Raw genomic sequence first — 15,654 nt, forward strand, 5'->3', positions numbered from 1 at the left:
AAGTGTCGCTTTTAACACTGCTCCAGAGTCCCGTTGCCCAGCGATGCTTTGAGTCATTGCCACTGCTGCAGTGATGCCAAGGGTTTACAGGGCATCTTGTGTGGATCATCTCTCTCAGGGACTCCCGCGGGGTCCCCCGTCATCCGCTCCGGAGCCTTGGCACGCAACTCTGTGTTTTCTTCCCCTTCGTGCGTGGATGTGACGTTCCACTCCTCTCCCCGGAGCAGAGCGCAAACGGGAGCCGCATGTCGGCCTCGCCTGGTACCACGTTTGCCCCGCACTGAGTTGGCGGCGGAGGTGCTGGAGAGCGGGTCGAGTTCACCCGAGTCCTCGGAGGACCAGACCAAGCACCACCTGCAGTAGAGTGACCAGAGACCAACTCTGCGTTTCCTTCTGCAGGAGGTGAGAGGAAGCAACTTTATTGCCTTTAGCAAGGGATCCGAGTACTTTTACCCCCTTTTTTACTCTTCTTATGAGTGCATAACAGCAAGCTGTGTGGAAATAAAATGCCAGCTGCGCACAGGAATTAAGTCCCTTCCAGGTTATGTCGTTGCCCTCTGGTGACTACATATTTTGGACACTCTAGGCTGTGCGAGACAAGTGTTGATGATGAGTGTGAGAAATACCCTGGTACATTCACAGTTTCTTTTTCCGAACGGAGCAGATATAATAGAGGAGGCGCAGGCGGCGTAACGCGAGGAATCGTCGCCTCGCGCTGCCCTGGTGGTCATGCCAATCAAACTTTTGCTGCAGCGCAAATATTTCATCTGGGGATGCCGACCAACTCAAAGTGTGAAAATGCGCCCAGAATAAATGTCAAAACTGTACCAACTCAGAAACGTGTGAGCCGAGAAGTCTTTTAATAGGTTTTTAGCTCATGTTTAAATGATCATTGTTCATTCAAATCAAAATTGCAACATTATCTTTCAGAAGGATTCAGCTGACCAATCAGAATGTAGAAAAATTTTTTTTGTGTGTTTTTGTTATTGTTGCTGTTGTTTGTTATCACCAGGGGCAACGGGTCATGCAACAAAGTGTTTGTCTTCCAGTCGGAGTGTCTGGATTAGAATCGCCAGTCCTTCTGTAGTACCTTTGATACCTTGAATTAACACAGTGGAAATAAATTTGCTGGTAAATCGTAATAAAGTAACTTAGATTAAAAACCTGACATAATTCACTTTGTGCTAAATAAGAATCCCATACACTTCATGATACAAACATCTGATTTACACATTTTGCAAGATACTAACCATTTTCCAGATTATTTATTTTTAATTGCATTTTATTTGCATCTGTTTTCTAAAAAAAAAAGGGGGAAAGCTACCTGCATTCCCACAGACAGCCTCTAGTTGGCAGTAAAACACATTTTCATTGCTATAGCCAAGACTTTCACAGAATGTACCCAGCAATCGAATCAAAGTGTACCTCTGTTACTATGCTTTCTTAACTGTATAGATAATAAATCAAGCCACGTGACCAGACCCTAACAAATGTTGTTAGTAAAAGAGAATGAAAGTCCTGTGAGGGACTGGTGTTGTCCCCTCCACAACGTACCCTGCCTCACACTGTGTTTTTCCTCCCGCCGTACCTGGGTGTTTGTACACTGGGCCCCTGCTCAGAAGCAGGAGTTCATTAAAGAAGGAACAAATAAATAAAACTCTTACAAAGATTTTTAAGTCATTGTACCTTCATTAGAGCTCTTAATAGAAGCCACCTTACGAATAAATTGAAGGATGTCCATATTATCAAGTTTTGATTGATTGCGACATAGTGGCTGGACTTAAAAAAAGAGTCTCTAACGGAATAGTCGGGTTAAGAAGCTGAGAAGTTAGTAAGCATGTTTGTTATTTATTACACACTTTCATATATGTTCTGCTGCGCTCAGAGCAAACCTAATAATAACACGTTTCATGCATTTCCTGTGCGTCCCAGTGGATTCAAAGAGACAATGTCTATTGGTGAAGAACGTAGAGAAGACCACCTCCGTGGAGGCGCTGGGGGGTTGGGGGTGTTGGGGAAACCTGGGTGTCACTGTGCAGCGGCAGGAGGTGCCATCCAACTTCGCTCACTTCCTGGTGGTCATGCCACCCAACTCCTGGCTCAGAGACAGGGCAGGACACAGATCTCTCTGTCTCTCTTGCGGGGGGGGGGTGGGGGCAAGAGACAACTGGGCTTTATGGGGAGGGAGATCGCGTCCTGGTTCCAGAGCCTGGAAGCTGTGCACGTGCCTGGGGTCTCGTTGGTGGTTGGGGGCTCATGTGATCTTCTGTGGGGGGTTCGATATCATACTGAGTTTCTGGACATGGAGCAGGTCCATGACAGAACCACCATGATGTCCCCATGGGCCTCCACACACTACCCAACACGGTGAAGGAGAACAGTTGGAGCTTCTATCAAGAGTCAAGAGCCATGTCGCCAAACACAAAGCATCCACTCGCTCACTGCATTACGCTTCTTAGCAGGTTTTACGCTTCGGATGGAGGAACTCAGGAGATGACTTTGTCCTTCTCTTAAGCGAATCAAAAATTCAGAATCATCAACAATGTTCCGATTTTAGAATAACATATTCAAAGTTCAACCATTCGTTCTTGCATATCTGTAGACAGCACTGTGGCACGAGTAGCGATTTTGTCTCACAGCGCCTGGGTGGTGCGAGAGGATGTGGATTTGATCCCTCCTCAGTCTATGTGGAGTTTGCATGTTCTCCCCTTGTCTGCGTGGGTTTCCTCCGGGTGCTCTGGTTTCCTCCCCTAGTCCAAAGACAGGTTGTTCAGGTTCACCCATAGTGTGTGAGTGACAGAGAGAGTGTGTTCCACTGACGTATGGATGAGTGACCCAGTGTAAGTAGTGTATCTAGCAGTGTAAGTCACCATGGTGAATAAGGTGTGTGAGCTGGTAACACTATATAGAGTTCATTGGATGTCGCTTTGCAGAAAAGCATCTGCTAAATAAATGTATATCATTATTTGCTTGGATATTAAGGCCAAAAAGACTATTTTGGACGGGCAACATATGAATATAACATGCATTTACACAGAAATATGGGGTAGTAACCATGTTACTGCAGTTTATTCGTAAACAAAAGTAATACGTATTTTAGATATTTATTGTAATATTTTCCTTTGCTCTCCAGAACACTTCCTCTCATTAACTGTGTCATCATGAGGCCGTTTATGCAGCATCTGGGCTAGAGAGGCAAGCAAAATACATTCATAAATTCATGGGAGAACTTGTGAGTAGCTCTTCCAGGCCAATATGACAGTTACTCCTAAGCTGCTCATGTAAAATTGCTGCATTTGAGGGCCAGAGATCTGAACACTAACACTGATACAGATAGAGAGATATAGACTATATGACATAGATATAGATATAGATATAGACACTGTTGAAAGTGCAACTTATTAGAGAGATGGAACGTGAACAGGGACTTTACGAATATGAATAATATATTGTGACCACTGAACACCACCTAGGATTCTTGACTTCAGTCAAAATTTTGACGTTGAAGGTGAGCGAAGACATTGAGGACATCGAGGACGTTGTGTGCGTGTGTGTGTGTGTGTGTGTGTGTGTGCGTGCTTGTGTTTGCCTAGGTCTCACTTATCATTACCGACGCTTCTTCCTGAACTTCTTCTCCCAGCTGTTTCCTCCCCTCTCAGTGGTGGGGACTAATTGTGGGCAACATCAATAGCTTCCTCCCAAACTCTAGGTGGACCGGAGGGAATTCGTGTATGTAGGAATGTGTAAAATTTCTGCTGACTCATCATACCACAGGGCCCATGGTGGGACTGGGCTCTGCGGCAGGGTGTCCATCCACGGTGTCAGCTTGCAGCACCCCCCTTGGACTCCTCCTGGGATGTGGAAGGCACCCACCTGCTCCTGATCCTCGTGATTGGGTGGCTCCACATCTGGAGAGGTCGCTCCCACTTCCACAGTGGAACAGTTAGGACTCCGAGGACCCGATGGCCCACAGCGCCAGAACTTGAGCCATCACCTATGGTTGGATGATAGGCGGATGTTAGGGGGCCGGAATGGGGCGTGGCTCGGGCCTTGCGTGCAGGACATGGGGGTGGATCCATCAAGACTGGAACGTCATTGTCCACCAGCTGGACCCCTTCTGCTCCAGCGACACCAGCTGGACGTTCAGTGTTTGCCCAGCGATTCCAGTAGCAGCCAGCGGTGCAGCTAAGTGAAGGTGGAGGCTTTCCCAGCGACATCATGTCCCGTGTCTCCTGCGTGTCACATACACTGCATGTCGACTCTTATCTACCAGCTCGTGCAAAAGTAGAGCCGTGTTGACATTTACATTTACACGTATTCGTTGAACGGAAAAATACGAGCGCATGACATCAACAGAAGGAAAGGAAGGTGTTTTAAGGTGTTTAGGGACAATGGAAGTGTGTTGAAACCAGTCACTGCTCCACTTTATTTCCACATTATAGGAGCCCCCAGGGGGTGTCAGTTGCACACAAAGAGGCTTTTTTCCCTGAAACTGTCCTTCATTTTTCATGGATTCCATTTGTCATGGATGTTACATTTGAGAATGGTGAAAAAATTTTTTGTTATTGCGCTTTGATTTTTGAAGCCCAGTGGAATGAAGTGTCAATTCTTCCTAAAAGAAAAGCATGGCTTGAGTAAATATAATAAAAAAATATTTCAGAGAAGCAGATGTGGCCTTAGCGGGAAAAGTGGAGTTTAAATGTAATGGGGGATAAAGAAAAGTTTTCCTTGCTGCTGCTGTTTTTATAGTCACTGATTTTGTCAAACTTTCTGCTGTTCTAGCTACAATATTGTGGTAATTAGTATTGCTGTCTCTCTTTCTCCTAATGTAATGAACACATTGTATTTTCTATGAGATGTACGTCACTTTGGAGAAAAGCGTCTGATAAATGAATACATGTAAATGTAAAAGCTGGAGTAAATCGAGATGTGATTTTGGAACCATTTCGACTTTTGTCCTCTTTGTTCTACTAATTAATTTTAGGACAAACATAATGGTACCCTGAAACGTCAATTTGGGCTATGAGGATTTGACTTTATGATGAGTTTAATTTCCCTATTTTGGCCTATGAGATATTTCTTTGCGTTTATGAGGATAAACATTTTTTGAAGGTGGTGGACGGCTGTACTTTCAGGTTTTATTCTTGGTTATGGTAGTAAAAGAGCGTTCAACCCATTAGAAAGCAGACAGACACAGAGAGAAATTCAGGACCAAATACGTAGATACATTTCAAAAAGAAGCCTTTATTTTCATCCAAATTTCCTTGTAATAAATAGGCATGACAGATATGGGCAGCCTGAGGTCACCCAGGTCCCACACCATGTACATATCAACTCTATTTCCTTCTTTCACACAGCAAGCGGTTCACAGAATTTACATAAAAAGAAAGCTTGACACAAGCCGAACACGTTGCTACCAGCTCTGTGCAGAGCATTTGCAAGCTGAGTTTCTGTAGCAAACCCCAGGAACAGAAAAAAAAAAAATATATATAGATATATATATATTTACTTATTTATATACACACACCAAGCTATAAAGTATTTACAAACTTTAGAGTACAAAGGAAATGAATGGGGGAAAATGTTTCTACAAGAAACCATCTTTTAAAGGAAAACATGGGTTTGTTATGTACAAGATGCATTTTTGCATCAAATATACTTTTTAATGCTCCCTGAAATTTTAATTTTTAAATAATCATGTCCTATTTAAAATAAAGATAAACGTGGCAAGTTCTGCATAACCACCACCTTCTTCAAAATAAAAATCAAAAAACAAAAGTCTTTTATATAAACAAGTCTGTACAATAGAAATATTGTCATGGTTAAAATTCCCTCACCTGCACTCAGTTTGGAAACCAGGATGGTGCGAGGAGCAGGTTCTTTTCAGGGCTCCGGTACCCAGCTTGGTTTTCCAGGTTCAGATCGGTCAGCTGGGAGTCAGCATGAAATATGGGCCACAGAATAATATGCTCATCACAGTAAATTAAAGCGCCTGCAGTCAAATGTTACTGCGATTATGCAAATGTCAAGGGAAAGAAAGCCATGACAGATATATACCAAATTAACTGTTTCGAAAAGCACCATACAGAACAATTTCTCAAATGTACTCTGTTTCAGAACCAAGTTAGTTCTGCCGGGTTTGTGAGCCGGAGAAACGCAACACCCAAAAATTTCACACACACCTGATACACCTGTTAGCCTCTTCTTAAAGGCTGCAAGCATCTCTGTTGTAGCACCATGGACATAAAAAAGTTACAAAATATTGTACACAAAAGCTCCAACATCTGTAATTTTACATTTTTGATTTGTGTACATTTTTCCTCACTATACATTTACACACACAGGTTAGAAGCAAATAAATTTGAAACTGAGATTGCCCTGCAATCACCCAACACTGAAGTTTAAGCACTTAGACTCATTATTAATATTCTTAACAATAAATCATTCTTTACATATGTTCCGTTACCCCACTAACAACATCTGTGTTACACATCAGTCATTGTGTCCTTTCTCAGCAGCACACTGTGAAAACAGTGCATGCAGATATCTTAGTGGAAGACTCAAGGTCTGAATGGTTGCTTGTAAAGCAGAGGTAGAAATTAAGGGAGGTCATGGGTGGGGGAGTCAGAAGTGGGGCAGCACAGCCAGTTTTCTTATAAATCTTACTTTCGTGGGCTAACTCGCCCGTTTTGGGCACAGATCCCATCTCCTGAAGACGGGGGAAAGCCTACAAGTTTTATTTCCTACTTAACAACTGTTGAGATTTTTTTCAGCCACAATAAAAAAAATTATTATTATTATTTTTTAAAGTGCCTGTGGTCCACATTTATGGTCTTTATGTCTCACAGTGACAGTCTCACAGTAGCATTCTGCCATGTGACCAGCAGCCGGCAATAGAGGCTAACACTGCGCACACATTGTGTGTGAACACAGCTCCTGCTAGTTTCCTCACTGCGGCTACACAGAGAGCATCAGTGGGGTCCTAAGATCACCCGTCGAGAGCACGGAAAAAGTCCCAAGAAAAAAAATGTAAAATGAAAGAATGAGATTTCAGTAATACTGTAGTGTGTTGTATGGTTGTAATGCTCAGTGGGCAAAAAAAAGCTAAAGAGAGAAAGAAAGGTTCAGTAACTCCAAAACACTTGCAAAGGGCAGGATCTGCTTTTCAAACACCTGCTTTTTGGGGTGGCCGTTAAATGTGTACTTAAAAAACTGGGCCCACTTATTTTTACCCTTGCAATCGGTGGAAATGTACCCTTTTAACTTCACAAAGTTCTTAATTTAGAAATGTTACTATTATGCAGGAAAAACACTTCCATAATAAACTGACAGAGAGAAAGAGGAACACTGAAACACAGGGTGGAAACAGCTCCTTGAGGTATATGGTGGGGAAATGAGCAACTCAGTGCATCCCCAGTAACACATCTTTTCCTGGGCAACTTCTCTGCATCACTGTTTGCTCAGCTACAGGCAACGTGCTGCACTCAACCCAAGGGCCGAATCTCCACGTAACACACAACAAACACCTGCCGCAGCCCGACAATCTTCATGTTACCTTTACCCTGTGGCTGTATGCAGGTAGAAGGCAGCTAGCAGGACTCAGCTGGGGGGGGGTCTCCGTGAACAGGGTGGCTGCAGGACTCAAGATCTAACCGAGGGCCGCTGGGGTAAAATGTTTAATGTGTCATGACTCAGGTTCCTGCTCTCCCTGCACTGGTTTCTCTGACTGATTGTTTCGCCTGGCAGTTCCACAGCACATAGGTCTAGAAGGCAAGACAATGGGAAAGGGAACACATACACACCCACACGTGCACACACACACACACACACACACACACACCTGTACCCCCTTCACCCTATACCTCACACACTCAAGTGTCCTAATTGAGAGTCCCTCGGCAGTTCTCTGCCCCACACAGACAGGGGATCTTCACGTCCTCGATGGGGAACTTGTAGTCATAGGTGATCTCCTCGTTCACGTTGATGGGCTGCCGGGAGTAGATGACGATCTTCTTCTGCGACTCCACAGTGATTACCTTGGCATAGCAGTTGGGCTGAAAGGCAAGTGAAGAGGGGAGAGATTCACCTTTGCCGTGAGGAAGATTATGTTCCCCAGGGTGCAAACTGCCCCAACGGACAGAGCTGTGATTCAAGACAATCAGCTATAACAGACAGGGCACCAAACCATCACATTTGGCGCCATGATCGTAACCAACAGGCCGTAGGTCACATCAATAATAGACGGAGTTTTGAATACAACATACGAGTGAATAGTGAGGTAAAGCTGCTTCTCATCAAATACACAGTCTCCTGAGCTCCACTGGCTCATGTCCACTACTGGGGGAGGGGTCCAAAAGCTGTCTTCCAAAAGGAGAGTCCTAGAAAATAATACACTCACATTGCAGCTGTGGTTGATGAACCGGGCAAAGTTCCCACACTTTGTGGCATCAATGATGGTGTCGTGGTCGACCCGGAACATGTAGCTGCTCCCAATGCCCTCTTCCTCATATCTCTTCTCCCTCATGTCAGCAATCACCTGGAAGGAGGAGGGGTGACAACACACTCCTCGTCACATCCTACACTTGCTCACGAGAGTCTCACAGCAATGGCCACTCATTGAATAGGACGCACATCACTCACCTGTCGGATGTTCTGCCCCACATATTCGATCACCATCTCATCTGCTGCTATGGGCTCCAGGGCAAACAAGCCCCAGTCGTGGATCTGACTTCTGCAGAAGCGGATCTTCTTCTTACGGAACTGGAATACAAGTGAGGAAACATTTGATTAGCGCGGGGTTGCAAGGGGTAGCGTGAGGGCCTCGCAGGAAAGACGTTTACATTTACAGACACATTTCTCGAAAGTGACTCACTAGGAACACTTAGTAGGTAGTATTTAGCTGAGCCCGTTTACTCCACGGTGACTTACAGTGTAAGACAGTACAGAACAGTACTGCAGTCAGTTACTCATCTATACACCAGAGTGATGTAACAATACACAGACACACACTACAGGCAGTTTAGAACCACCAGTTAACCTGAAACACATCTAGACTGTGGGAAGAAACTGAAGCACCCAGAGGAACCCACGTGAAGACGAGGAGAACACTCAACACACACAGAGCTGGAGTTGGGATGAGGTCTACCTTGAGCTGGTTGAATTTAAGTAGGTCGCTGTCGCAGCTGAAAGACGACAGAAGACGACGCTGCTCTGAACGGCGCTCGGATCCCGAGCGTGTAGAGGCATGTGGCTGCGCGGGGATACTTGTTCCCTGAAAGTTGTTGAAAACTGGATCAAAATCTGGATAACGATGTATTGTTACCTACCGCCAATTAATGAACAGTCTCTGGAATTCAAAGATTAAAACACAGTGTTAAAAATGTCAGGCACACAAGTGAATTTTACCCTGCTCCATTCAACTCTAGCTACGCACCTGTGTGTCTGAAGGCAGCTCTTCAGGCAGCAGCCTGGTGCTGTGCAGGTATTTCATCTTGTCCTTCTTGTCAATCTTGTAGTAGCCTTCGCTGCGGGCGCAGCCAGTCACATGGTCTCGCATGCCGTCGTCTCGCCTCCTCTTCTTCACGCTCGGGATGGAGGTGGGTGCAGCAGAGTCAAGGAAAGGGTGTTGACCAGAGAATCCCATCCCTACCACATCCCTGAGGAACCCTTAGTGACCAAACACCATACTCTCAAAATGAATCTGGCAACATCACAAACTCAACCTCACCCCCCCTCCCCCAGAAGAGATGCCATTAAAAGGATATGAGGATGATGGACCCATAAGGTGTCATTCAACCAATCGTAGCCGTTGTCCTGCTGCAGCATCTTGTTGTAAGTAATCTGGAGGTGGCGGATGTCCTCCTCATCAATGCCCTCGTTCCAGATGTCGTACAGGATGGTCATCTCTTCAAACTCGGAGCGTGGTCGAAACTTGGTGCAAGGTGGCGAGTCTGGGAACATTACCTCTTCCCACACGCGGCGTGACTTCCGCATAGGCACCTCCCGCGGGAACTTGCTCTTCAGTTCCTCTGAAGGGGAAGCATCCCTTGTGTGCGACGCTTCTCCAAAGTACAGAGACATACCTGAAGCCTCGGTCCAGTTGCAACGGGCAGCCCCCGCGTCAGCAGTTCCCTCCAGGTGCTGGTTCCCAGCAAAGAGGTCGTGGGGCACAGAGGGAGCTGACTCGACCCCCTGGAGCTCCAAAGTCTCAGGCACCAGCATGGCCACTGGATCCTTCCTTGTTTTTGGACGACCCGGTTTCCTTTTTGATGGGGTGGCCCCGGGGGACAACAGAACATCTGCATGAGGCAGGGTGGCTTGCTCTTTTGGCACACTGGGCAAACTGGTATCTGCCACAGTGGTGTCCGTAGTGTGTGGCATAGGGATCGTAACTAGCGGAGGGTGGCCGGGGTGGGAGCCAAGGGGGGAGGCACTAGGCAGGGGCTCCTTGAACAGGAGTCCCTTGTCCAAGCTGTCAGATGATGCCTTCCTGTGGCTGGGGAGGACAACGGCAGGGTCTGAAAAGGTTGGGGTGAAGCTGAAGTCCCTTCCTGGGGTCCTGGGGATCCCACCAGTTGCACCAGGGGACTGCGAGGGGTATGAGAAGGGACTGCCAGGGATGTGAGGGGAGCTAAGGGCCAAGCTGCTCCCTGTGAGGGGAGTCTCACTGCCTGGTGTAACAGGGACTGTCTCTGTGCTTTGGGATTTACCCAAGTGCCGGGCATGGCTCCCAAGGTCCCTGCCTGGGGTACGAGGTACATCTTCCTCACTGGGAAGCCGAGATGTTAGCCGCTTCTCAGCCTGTGGACCAGAGAGTCCGAGCACAGAAGGTGCCTTGGCGACCGCATCTGGGGATAGTGGAAGAGGCTGGGATGATGGGGGTTGAGGTATCTCCATCTCTATGGTAGCAGCAGTCTCTAGTCCTGGTGTGTGAGGAAGATCATTCTCTTCCTCCTCTTCGGTAGCAGCCTTGGGCCGCATATCAAGATCACTGTAAACGGGGGAGCCGGTTGGAGTAGGAGGGGGGTGGAGCCTCACATCGTCCGTCAGCATCGCCTTTGACAATGAAATGCTGACCTCTGCTGTCTCCTCTAGGACAGATCTGCTCTGGAGCTTGCCCTCCGAATCCTCAAGCAGCACTTGTGAAGCCTCAACCATGTCCTGGTTCTCATCCTCCTCATCAGATGAAGACGAGGAAGACGACGAGGATGATGATGGCAACGATGAGGAGGAAGAGGAAATTTTGCGATAACCTACTTCCTCCTCATCTTTTATACTTGATCCTTCTTCTTCAGAGCTGGAGTCGTAGTCAGAAGAGTCACCGACTGAGGAGCCTGACCTGGACTCTGAGGAGGACGATTCAGCCATTTCTGGTAGGAGAGACCAACCAGAAAAGGGAACAGATTACTGAAGACACTTCTAAGGTAGAGATGGCAAACTCAGGTCCTTGAAGGCCTGTATGCGATGGTCCTTGCTTTACCGCAGCTCTTAACCATTTACTGGAAAAAAAATTCTGCATTCCAAATTTTATTGCTGGTTCATTGTGTAAAATGAGGTGCAGATAAAAACATTACAACTTTGAACTCTAGGGCAGAGAAGGGCCTTAACTCAACAGGGGCCACATTACTACGAATCAGCACCTCGATAATCTGAACTGCTCTACTTACCTTCATCTGTGGAGTCTGAGTCCTCCCCTTCACTGGCATCAGAGTCACTTTCATCTTCACCCACTTTGTCGCTGCCCTGAAAGGACAAGTGTAATTTAGAAACGTGGTATAGATACAGGGAAATTTAATCAGCTATTGCGAACACTGGCCCAGCTGGGCGCACCGCATATATGACCCAAAATGACCTTAGCTAAGGAACCGCTATCAGAAGCCTCCTCTTCATCTGGCTCTTCCTCCTTTTCTGACAGAGATTCCTTTTCTGACAAATCTCCCTCCTCCTCCCCCTCACTGTCCAGCTTAATGTTCCGGGGATGTCTCCTGCCCCCTGGCTTGTCTGCGTCCTTTCTTGGTGCATCTGAGGAGATCCTATCCTGTTCCAACTCTGAGAGGGCACCAAGGAAACAGACAAATTGAGTCGCCTATTCCCACCTCAACCACCTGGTACCAGTAGCTACGGAGTTGTGGCTGGCCTTTCACTCGTGACCAACCTTCTTCCTCCAACTCATCATCTACAGGAATGGAGGCTCGCGTCTTCTTAGGGTCTCCTGTGGAGCCTGGGTCAGGAGGCTCTTTCCTTTTCACCTGCAAGAGGCCATGAACTATTATGAGCAGTCCACATGTAGACGGACACACAGCACTTTCAGTTCTGGTCCTGGTGGACTTTCTGTACACCAGTTTCTCTTCCAGCTAAGCCCGACTGAGCTGTTCTGTAAATGTACAGCATGACTAAAACCATATTACCCTAAAAGCAAGACTAAAAAGTATATTTTGCATTAGTCAAGAGTATATTAACTACATTCATAGTACTTTTTGGCCCAGAAAACTTTGTTTTACAATTACTCAGTGCTCATTATATGTATTTTGTTAGTAGCCCTTTATCTTTTACATATTCCTTTACTTCAGCTCTGATTTTTACTTTTTCACTAATTAAAAAGGAAACATAATTGCTACCAAAAATGCATGTTCATGTTTTACGATTCTTCTTGTTAACAGGTGTGTTTAAACACAATTTCAAATTAGCAGGCAGCCTTTAAGATGCAAATGATTTGACTAATTTCAGTTATTCATACAAGCAATGGTTCAGTCAACACTAGTTTAATTTGATTAAACTCAACACACACAGCAGTCCACCAGAACCACTGATGATCAGTATCTATCAATATGGTCAAGTTTAATAAAAATACTAAAATACTGCTAAAAAAAGGAATGAAGCTCTTAAGAGGATGTTGGGTTTAAAAAACAGAACACTGTCTTCTGTAGCAAGTAAAATGAAGAATTTAAACAAAAACAATACAAAAGATCAATTTCAGACAGCCAAGAACACGATGAAGGACTTAGAGCAGAGTCCACACTGGGAAAAGCAGCTGAGGTAATGTGGAACCATTAATGTGTATTGCAAGGTGTGGCAGCATGGTTACCTTGAAGGAGGGCAACCGGATGACACCTCGCAGGCCGAAATGTAATCCCATGCCCTCATACCCAACACCCTCTCCCTTGCTCCAGTTTTCCAGCAGGCTGGATGCCAGGGTCTCCCTGGGTTTGGGCCTCTCCCTGTCTTCCTCTTTGCCATCTGCAGACTTCACTGGAGTTATGGATGCCTGTGAGAGGCAGTGGCACACAAGGTTACACCAAACATACAGACAAACACACTTACAGTGTTAGCTCCCTTATACGCGCTACTCTCTTTACTCAACTTAATTTTAAATGTACACAAATGGTAACTATAGTTCTATATGAAAAAGTTCTATTTAGACTGCCTGGTATTAGCAGTGTGATTTGTAAACTCAGTAAGCAAACTACACTAGACCTCTAGTTTAAACACTGGACTACTATTGCATAGTTCACAGAGTATCACATTTGAATACCTACCACAGTACATCACTATCAAACTAGAATCTATTCGACATCAAAGCATGAGCAGCAGTGTACTTCTTGAATGGAAACCGCAAAGAGATGTAAACGCGGTATTTCATAACATAGCACCACGTCCAATCAACACTAAATGGTTCGACATATGGAAATCAAAAAGAGACCAATGGCACAGTCTATTGTCAATGGAATCACATGGACAGAAATGGTTAACTATGTCCAAAGTTCTGCCCATACATCAAGGGATGTGTCAACAGCTGCCAGATATACTTGAAAAATTGCTATTAGATATGTGTCTGATACCTACTAATTGTAGAAGCTGCGTACCAGTCTACTGGGTGTCACGTGGTTGGAACTAAATCCCTGAAAATTGAGCCAGAGACATCTCCCTGGTGGGCCAGAGGACTCACCTTGGCCGAGCGCTCCTTTCTCTCCCACCACTCATCAAAAGCCCTGAAAGCCACCACTTCCACCATCTTGCGGTTGAGGTCCCTCTTCATGATGGCCTTGAGTTCTTTAACGATGACCAGGAGAACACCATCCACTGTGGCCTTGTGCGGGTCCTCCTTCTGGGGCTCATAGCCAGGTGGGGGAACAGCGGGGTTAAACTTGGGGAAGGCAGGCAGGTGCCAGGGCTTCCCTGGAGCCATGCCTCCCAGTGGTACCGCCCCTATGGACAGTGGACGGTAGGGGCTCCCGAATGCCATAGCCCCACCCCCAGCAACACCCATGAAGTGGGGGTAGGGGTAAGGATGCTGGCTCTGTGCCAGGCGGCTCAGCATCTGTGTTTGCATTTGGAAGGACATTGGCACACCCCCCCACTGCTGCAGGATTCCACCCCCCAGGTCCATAGGCATTGGGGGCATCATGCTTGGGGGGAAGGGGGGCAGCGGCCGCAACATGGGGTGTGGAGGTACTACAGGGGGACGAGGAAGATGCGGTGGTGGGGGTGGGGCCCCATGTACAGTGGTGTGTGGAGGCAGTGGGGGTGGTGGCATGGGAAAGCTGACTGGAGGTGGAGGTAGAGGAGGGAAACCTGGAGGTGGGATGGGGATGGCCTGGGGGTGCATAGGGGACAGGGTAGAGTTAACCACAATGCCTTTAGTGCAGTCGCCATCAGCCACTGGTGCCTCATCGTCCGAGATCTCCATGTCCTCACCAGAAGACTGATTGCTCTGCAGACAACAGGAGAGACAAGGCAACATGAGACCCCCTTTTGCCGTGTCCCAGTCCTCCGGATTATTGGAAACTTTAACTAAGGAAGGTCCCACCACACTACAGGTGGTCCTTGACTTACAACACATCCGACTTACAATGGTTGCCCTATCAACCTTTTGACATTTTTCTCATCCTAACGTTTGGTCATAACGTCTAATAACAACTGCTCCATCTACTGTACGGTAACATCACCTGTCCAAGCTGCCGCAACACTATCAGAATGTCAGCAACTGCATTTTATTTACAAAAATGTAACTTTATTTACAGAATATTTAGTTTTGATGCGATCCCATTTGTTTAATCAATTGATGAAAATTGAAATTATCCTTTTTTTCCTTGTTTAACACAGTTGACTGGTAAAACACGTACTAGGTAAATAACATAATTCCGTTTCTATAACTAATGAACATTCTGATATCAATTGTACTATCTCCTCCGGTCCTATCTACTGTAAGAGGTTCTGGCTTTGATAGCATTATATGTTGTCCACACTGTTTAAGTAACTTCAATGTAACTACAGTACTATGGGGGAAATTTCTGTGCTAATTCACTCAGTGAAATCCACTGTCTGCAATTTCCATTCAATACAATTTCTGTTCTCACCTGTGTTCTGAACACTTTTAAAGTTGCCATTATTAGACCATTACTAAAATAATCAGATGAATGATTGATGAATGATCCAATTAATTACAGACCTATCTCAAATCTGCTGTTTTCATACAATTTTTTTAAAAAAAATTGTGGCTTCCCAAACTGTAAAACACCTTAATTTACACAATATATTTGAAAAATTTCAGTCTCGTTTCCACCCTGGTCGTAGCACTGAAACAGCCATTGCCCTTGATATTAATGATATTATTATGTCATGTGATGCTGGTCATAGATCAGTCGTTATATTACT

At 45.9% G+C, this 15,654-nt stretch overlaps 1 protein-coding gene across 4 annotated transcripts in view; it reads right to left on the reverse strand.

Moving 5' to 3' along the window:
- Window positions 1-5,246: 5,246 nt before the first annotated feature.
- Window positions 5,247-15,654, reverse strand: part of LOC108934917 (histone-lysine N-methyltransferase SETD1B-A-like) — a 29,412-nt gene continuing 19,004 nt past the window's right edge. For all 4 annotated transcript variants that reach the window (XM_018753151.2, XM_018753143.2, XM_029252674.1 and 1 more), the window contains 11 exons: window positions 13,946-14,710; window positions 13,085-13,264; window positions 12,155-12,248; window positions 11,852-12,048; window positions 11,667-11,742; window positions 9,765-11,369; window positions 9,434-9,600; window positions 9,146-9,271; window positions 8,641-8,760; window positions 8,399-8,536; window positions 5,247-8,054 (listed from right to left, as the gene is read on the reverse strand). In XM_018753151.2, coding sequence (XP_018608667.1) covers window positions 7,881-8,054; window positions 8,399-8,536; window positions 8,641-8,760; window positions 9,146-9,271; window positions 9,434-9,600; window positions 9,765-11,369; window positions 11,667-11,742; window positions 11,852-12,048; window positions 12,155-12,248; window positions 13,085-13,264; window positions 13,946-14,710 — 3,642 coding nt within the window. In that variant the 3' untranslated portion in view covers window positions 5,247-7,880. The remainder of the gene's footprint in view (window positions 8,055-8,398; window positions 8,537-8,640; window positions 8,761-9,145; window positions 9,272-9,433; window positions 9,601-9,764; window positions 11,370-11,666; window positions 11,743-11,851; window positions 12,049-12,154; window positions 12,249-13,084; window positions 13,265-13,945; window positions 14,711-15,654) is intronic.

Source organism: Scleropages formosus, chromosome 6 (genome assembly GCF_900964775.1).
Source record: "Scleropages formosus chromosome 6, fSclFor1.1, whole genome shotgun sequence".
Classification (NCBI taxonomy): domain Eukaryota; kingdom Metazoa; phylum Chordata; class Actinopteri; order Osteoglossiformes; family Osteoglossidae; genus Scleropages; species Scleropages formosus.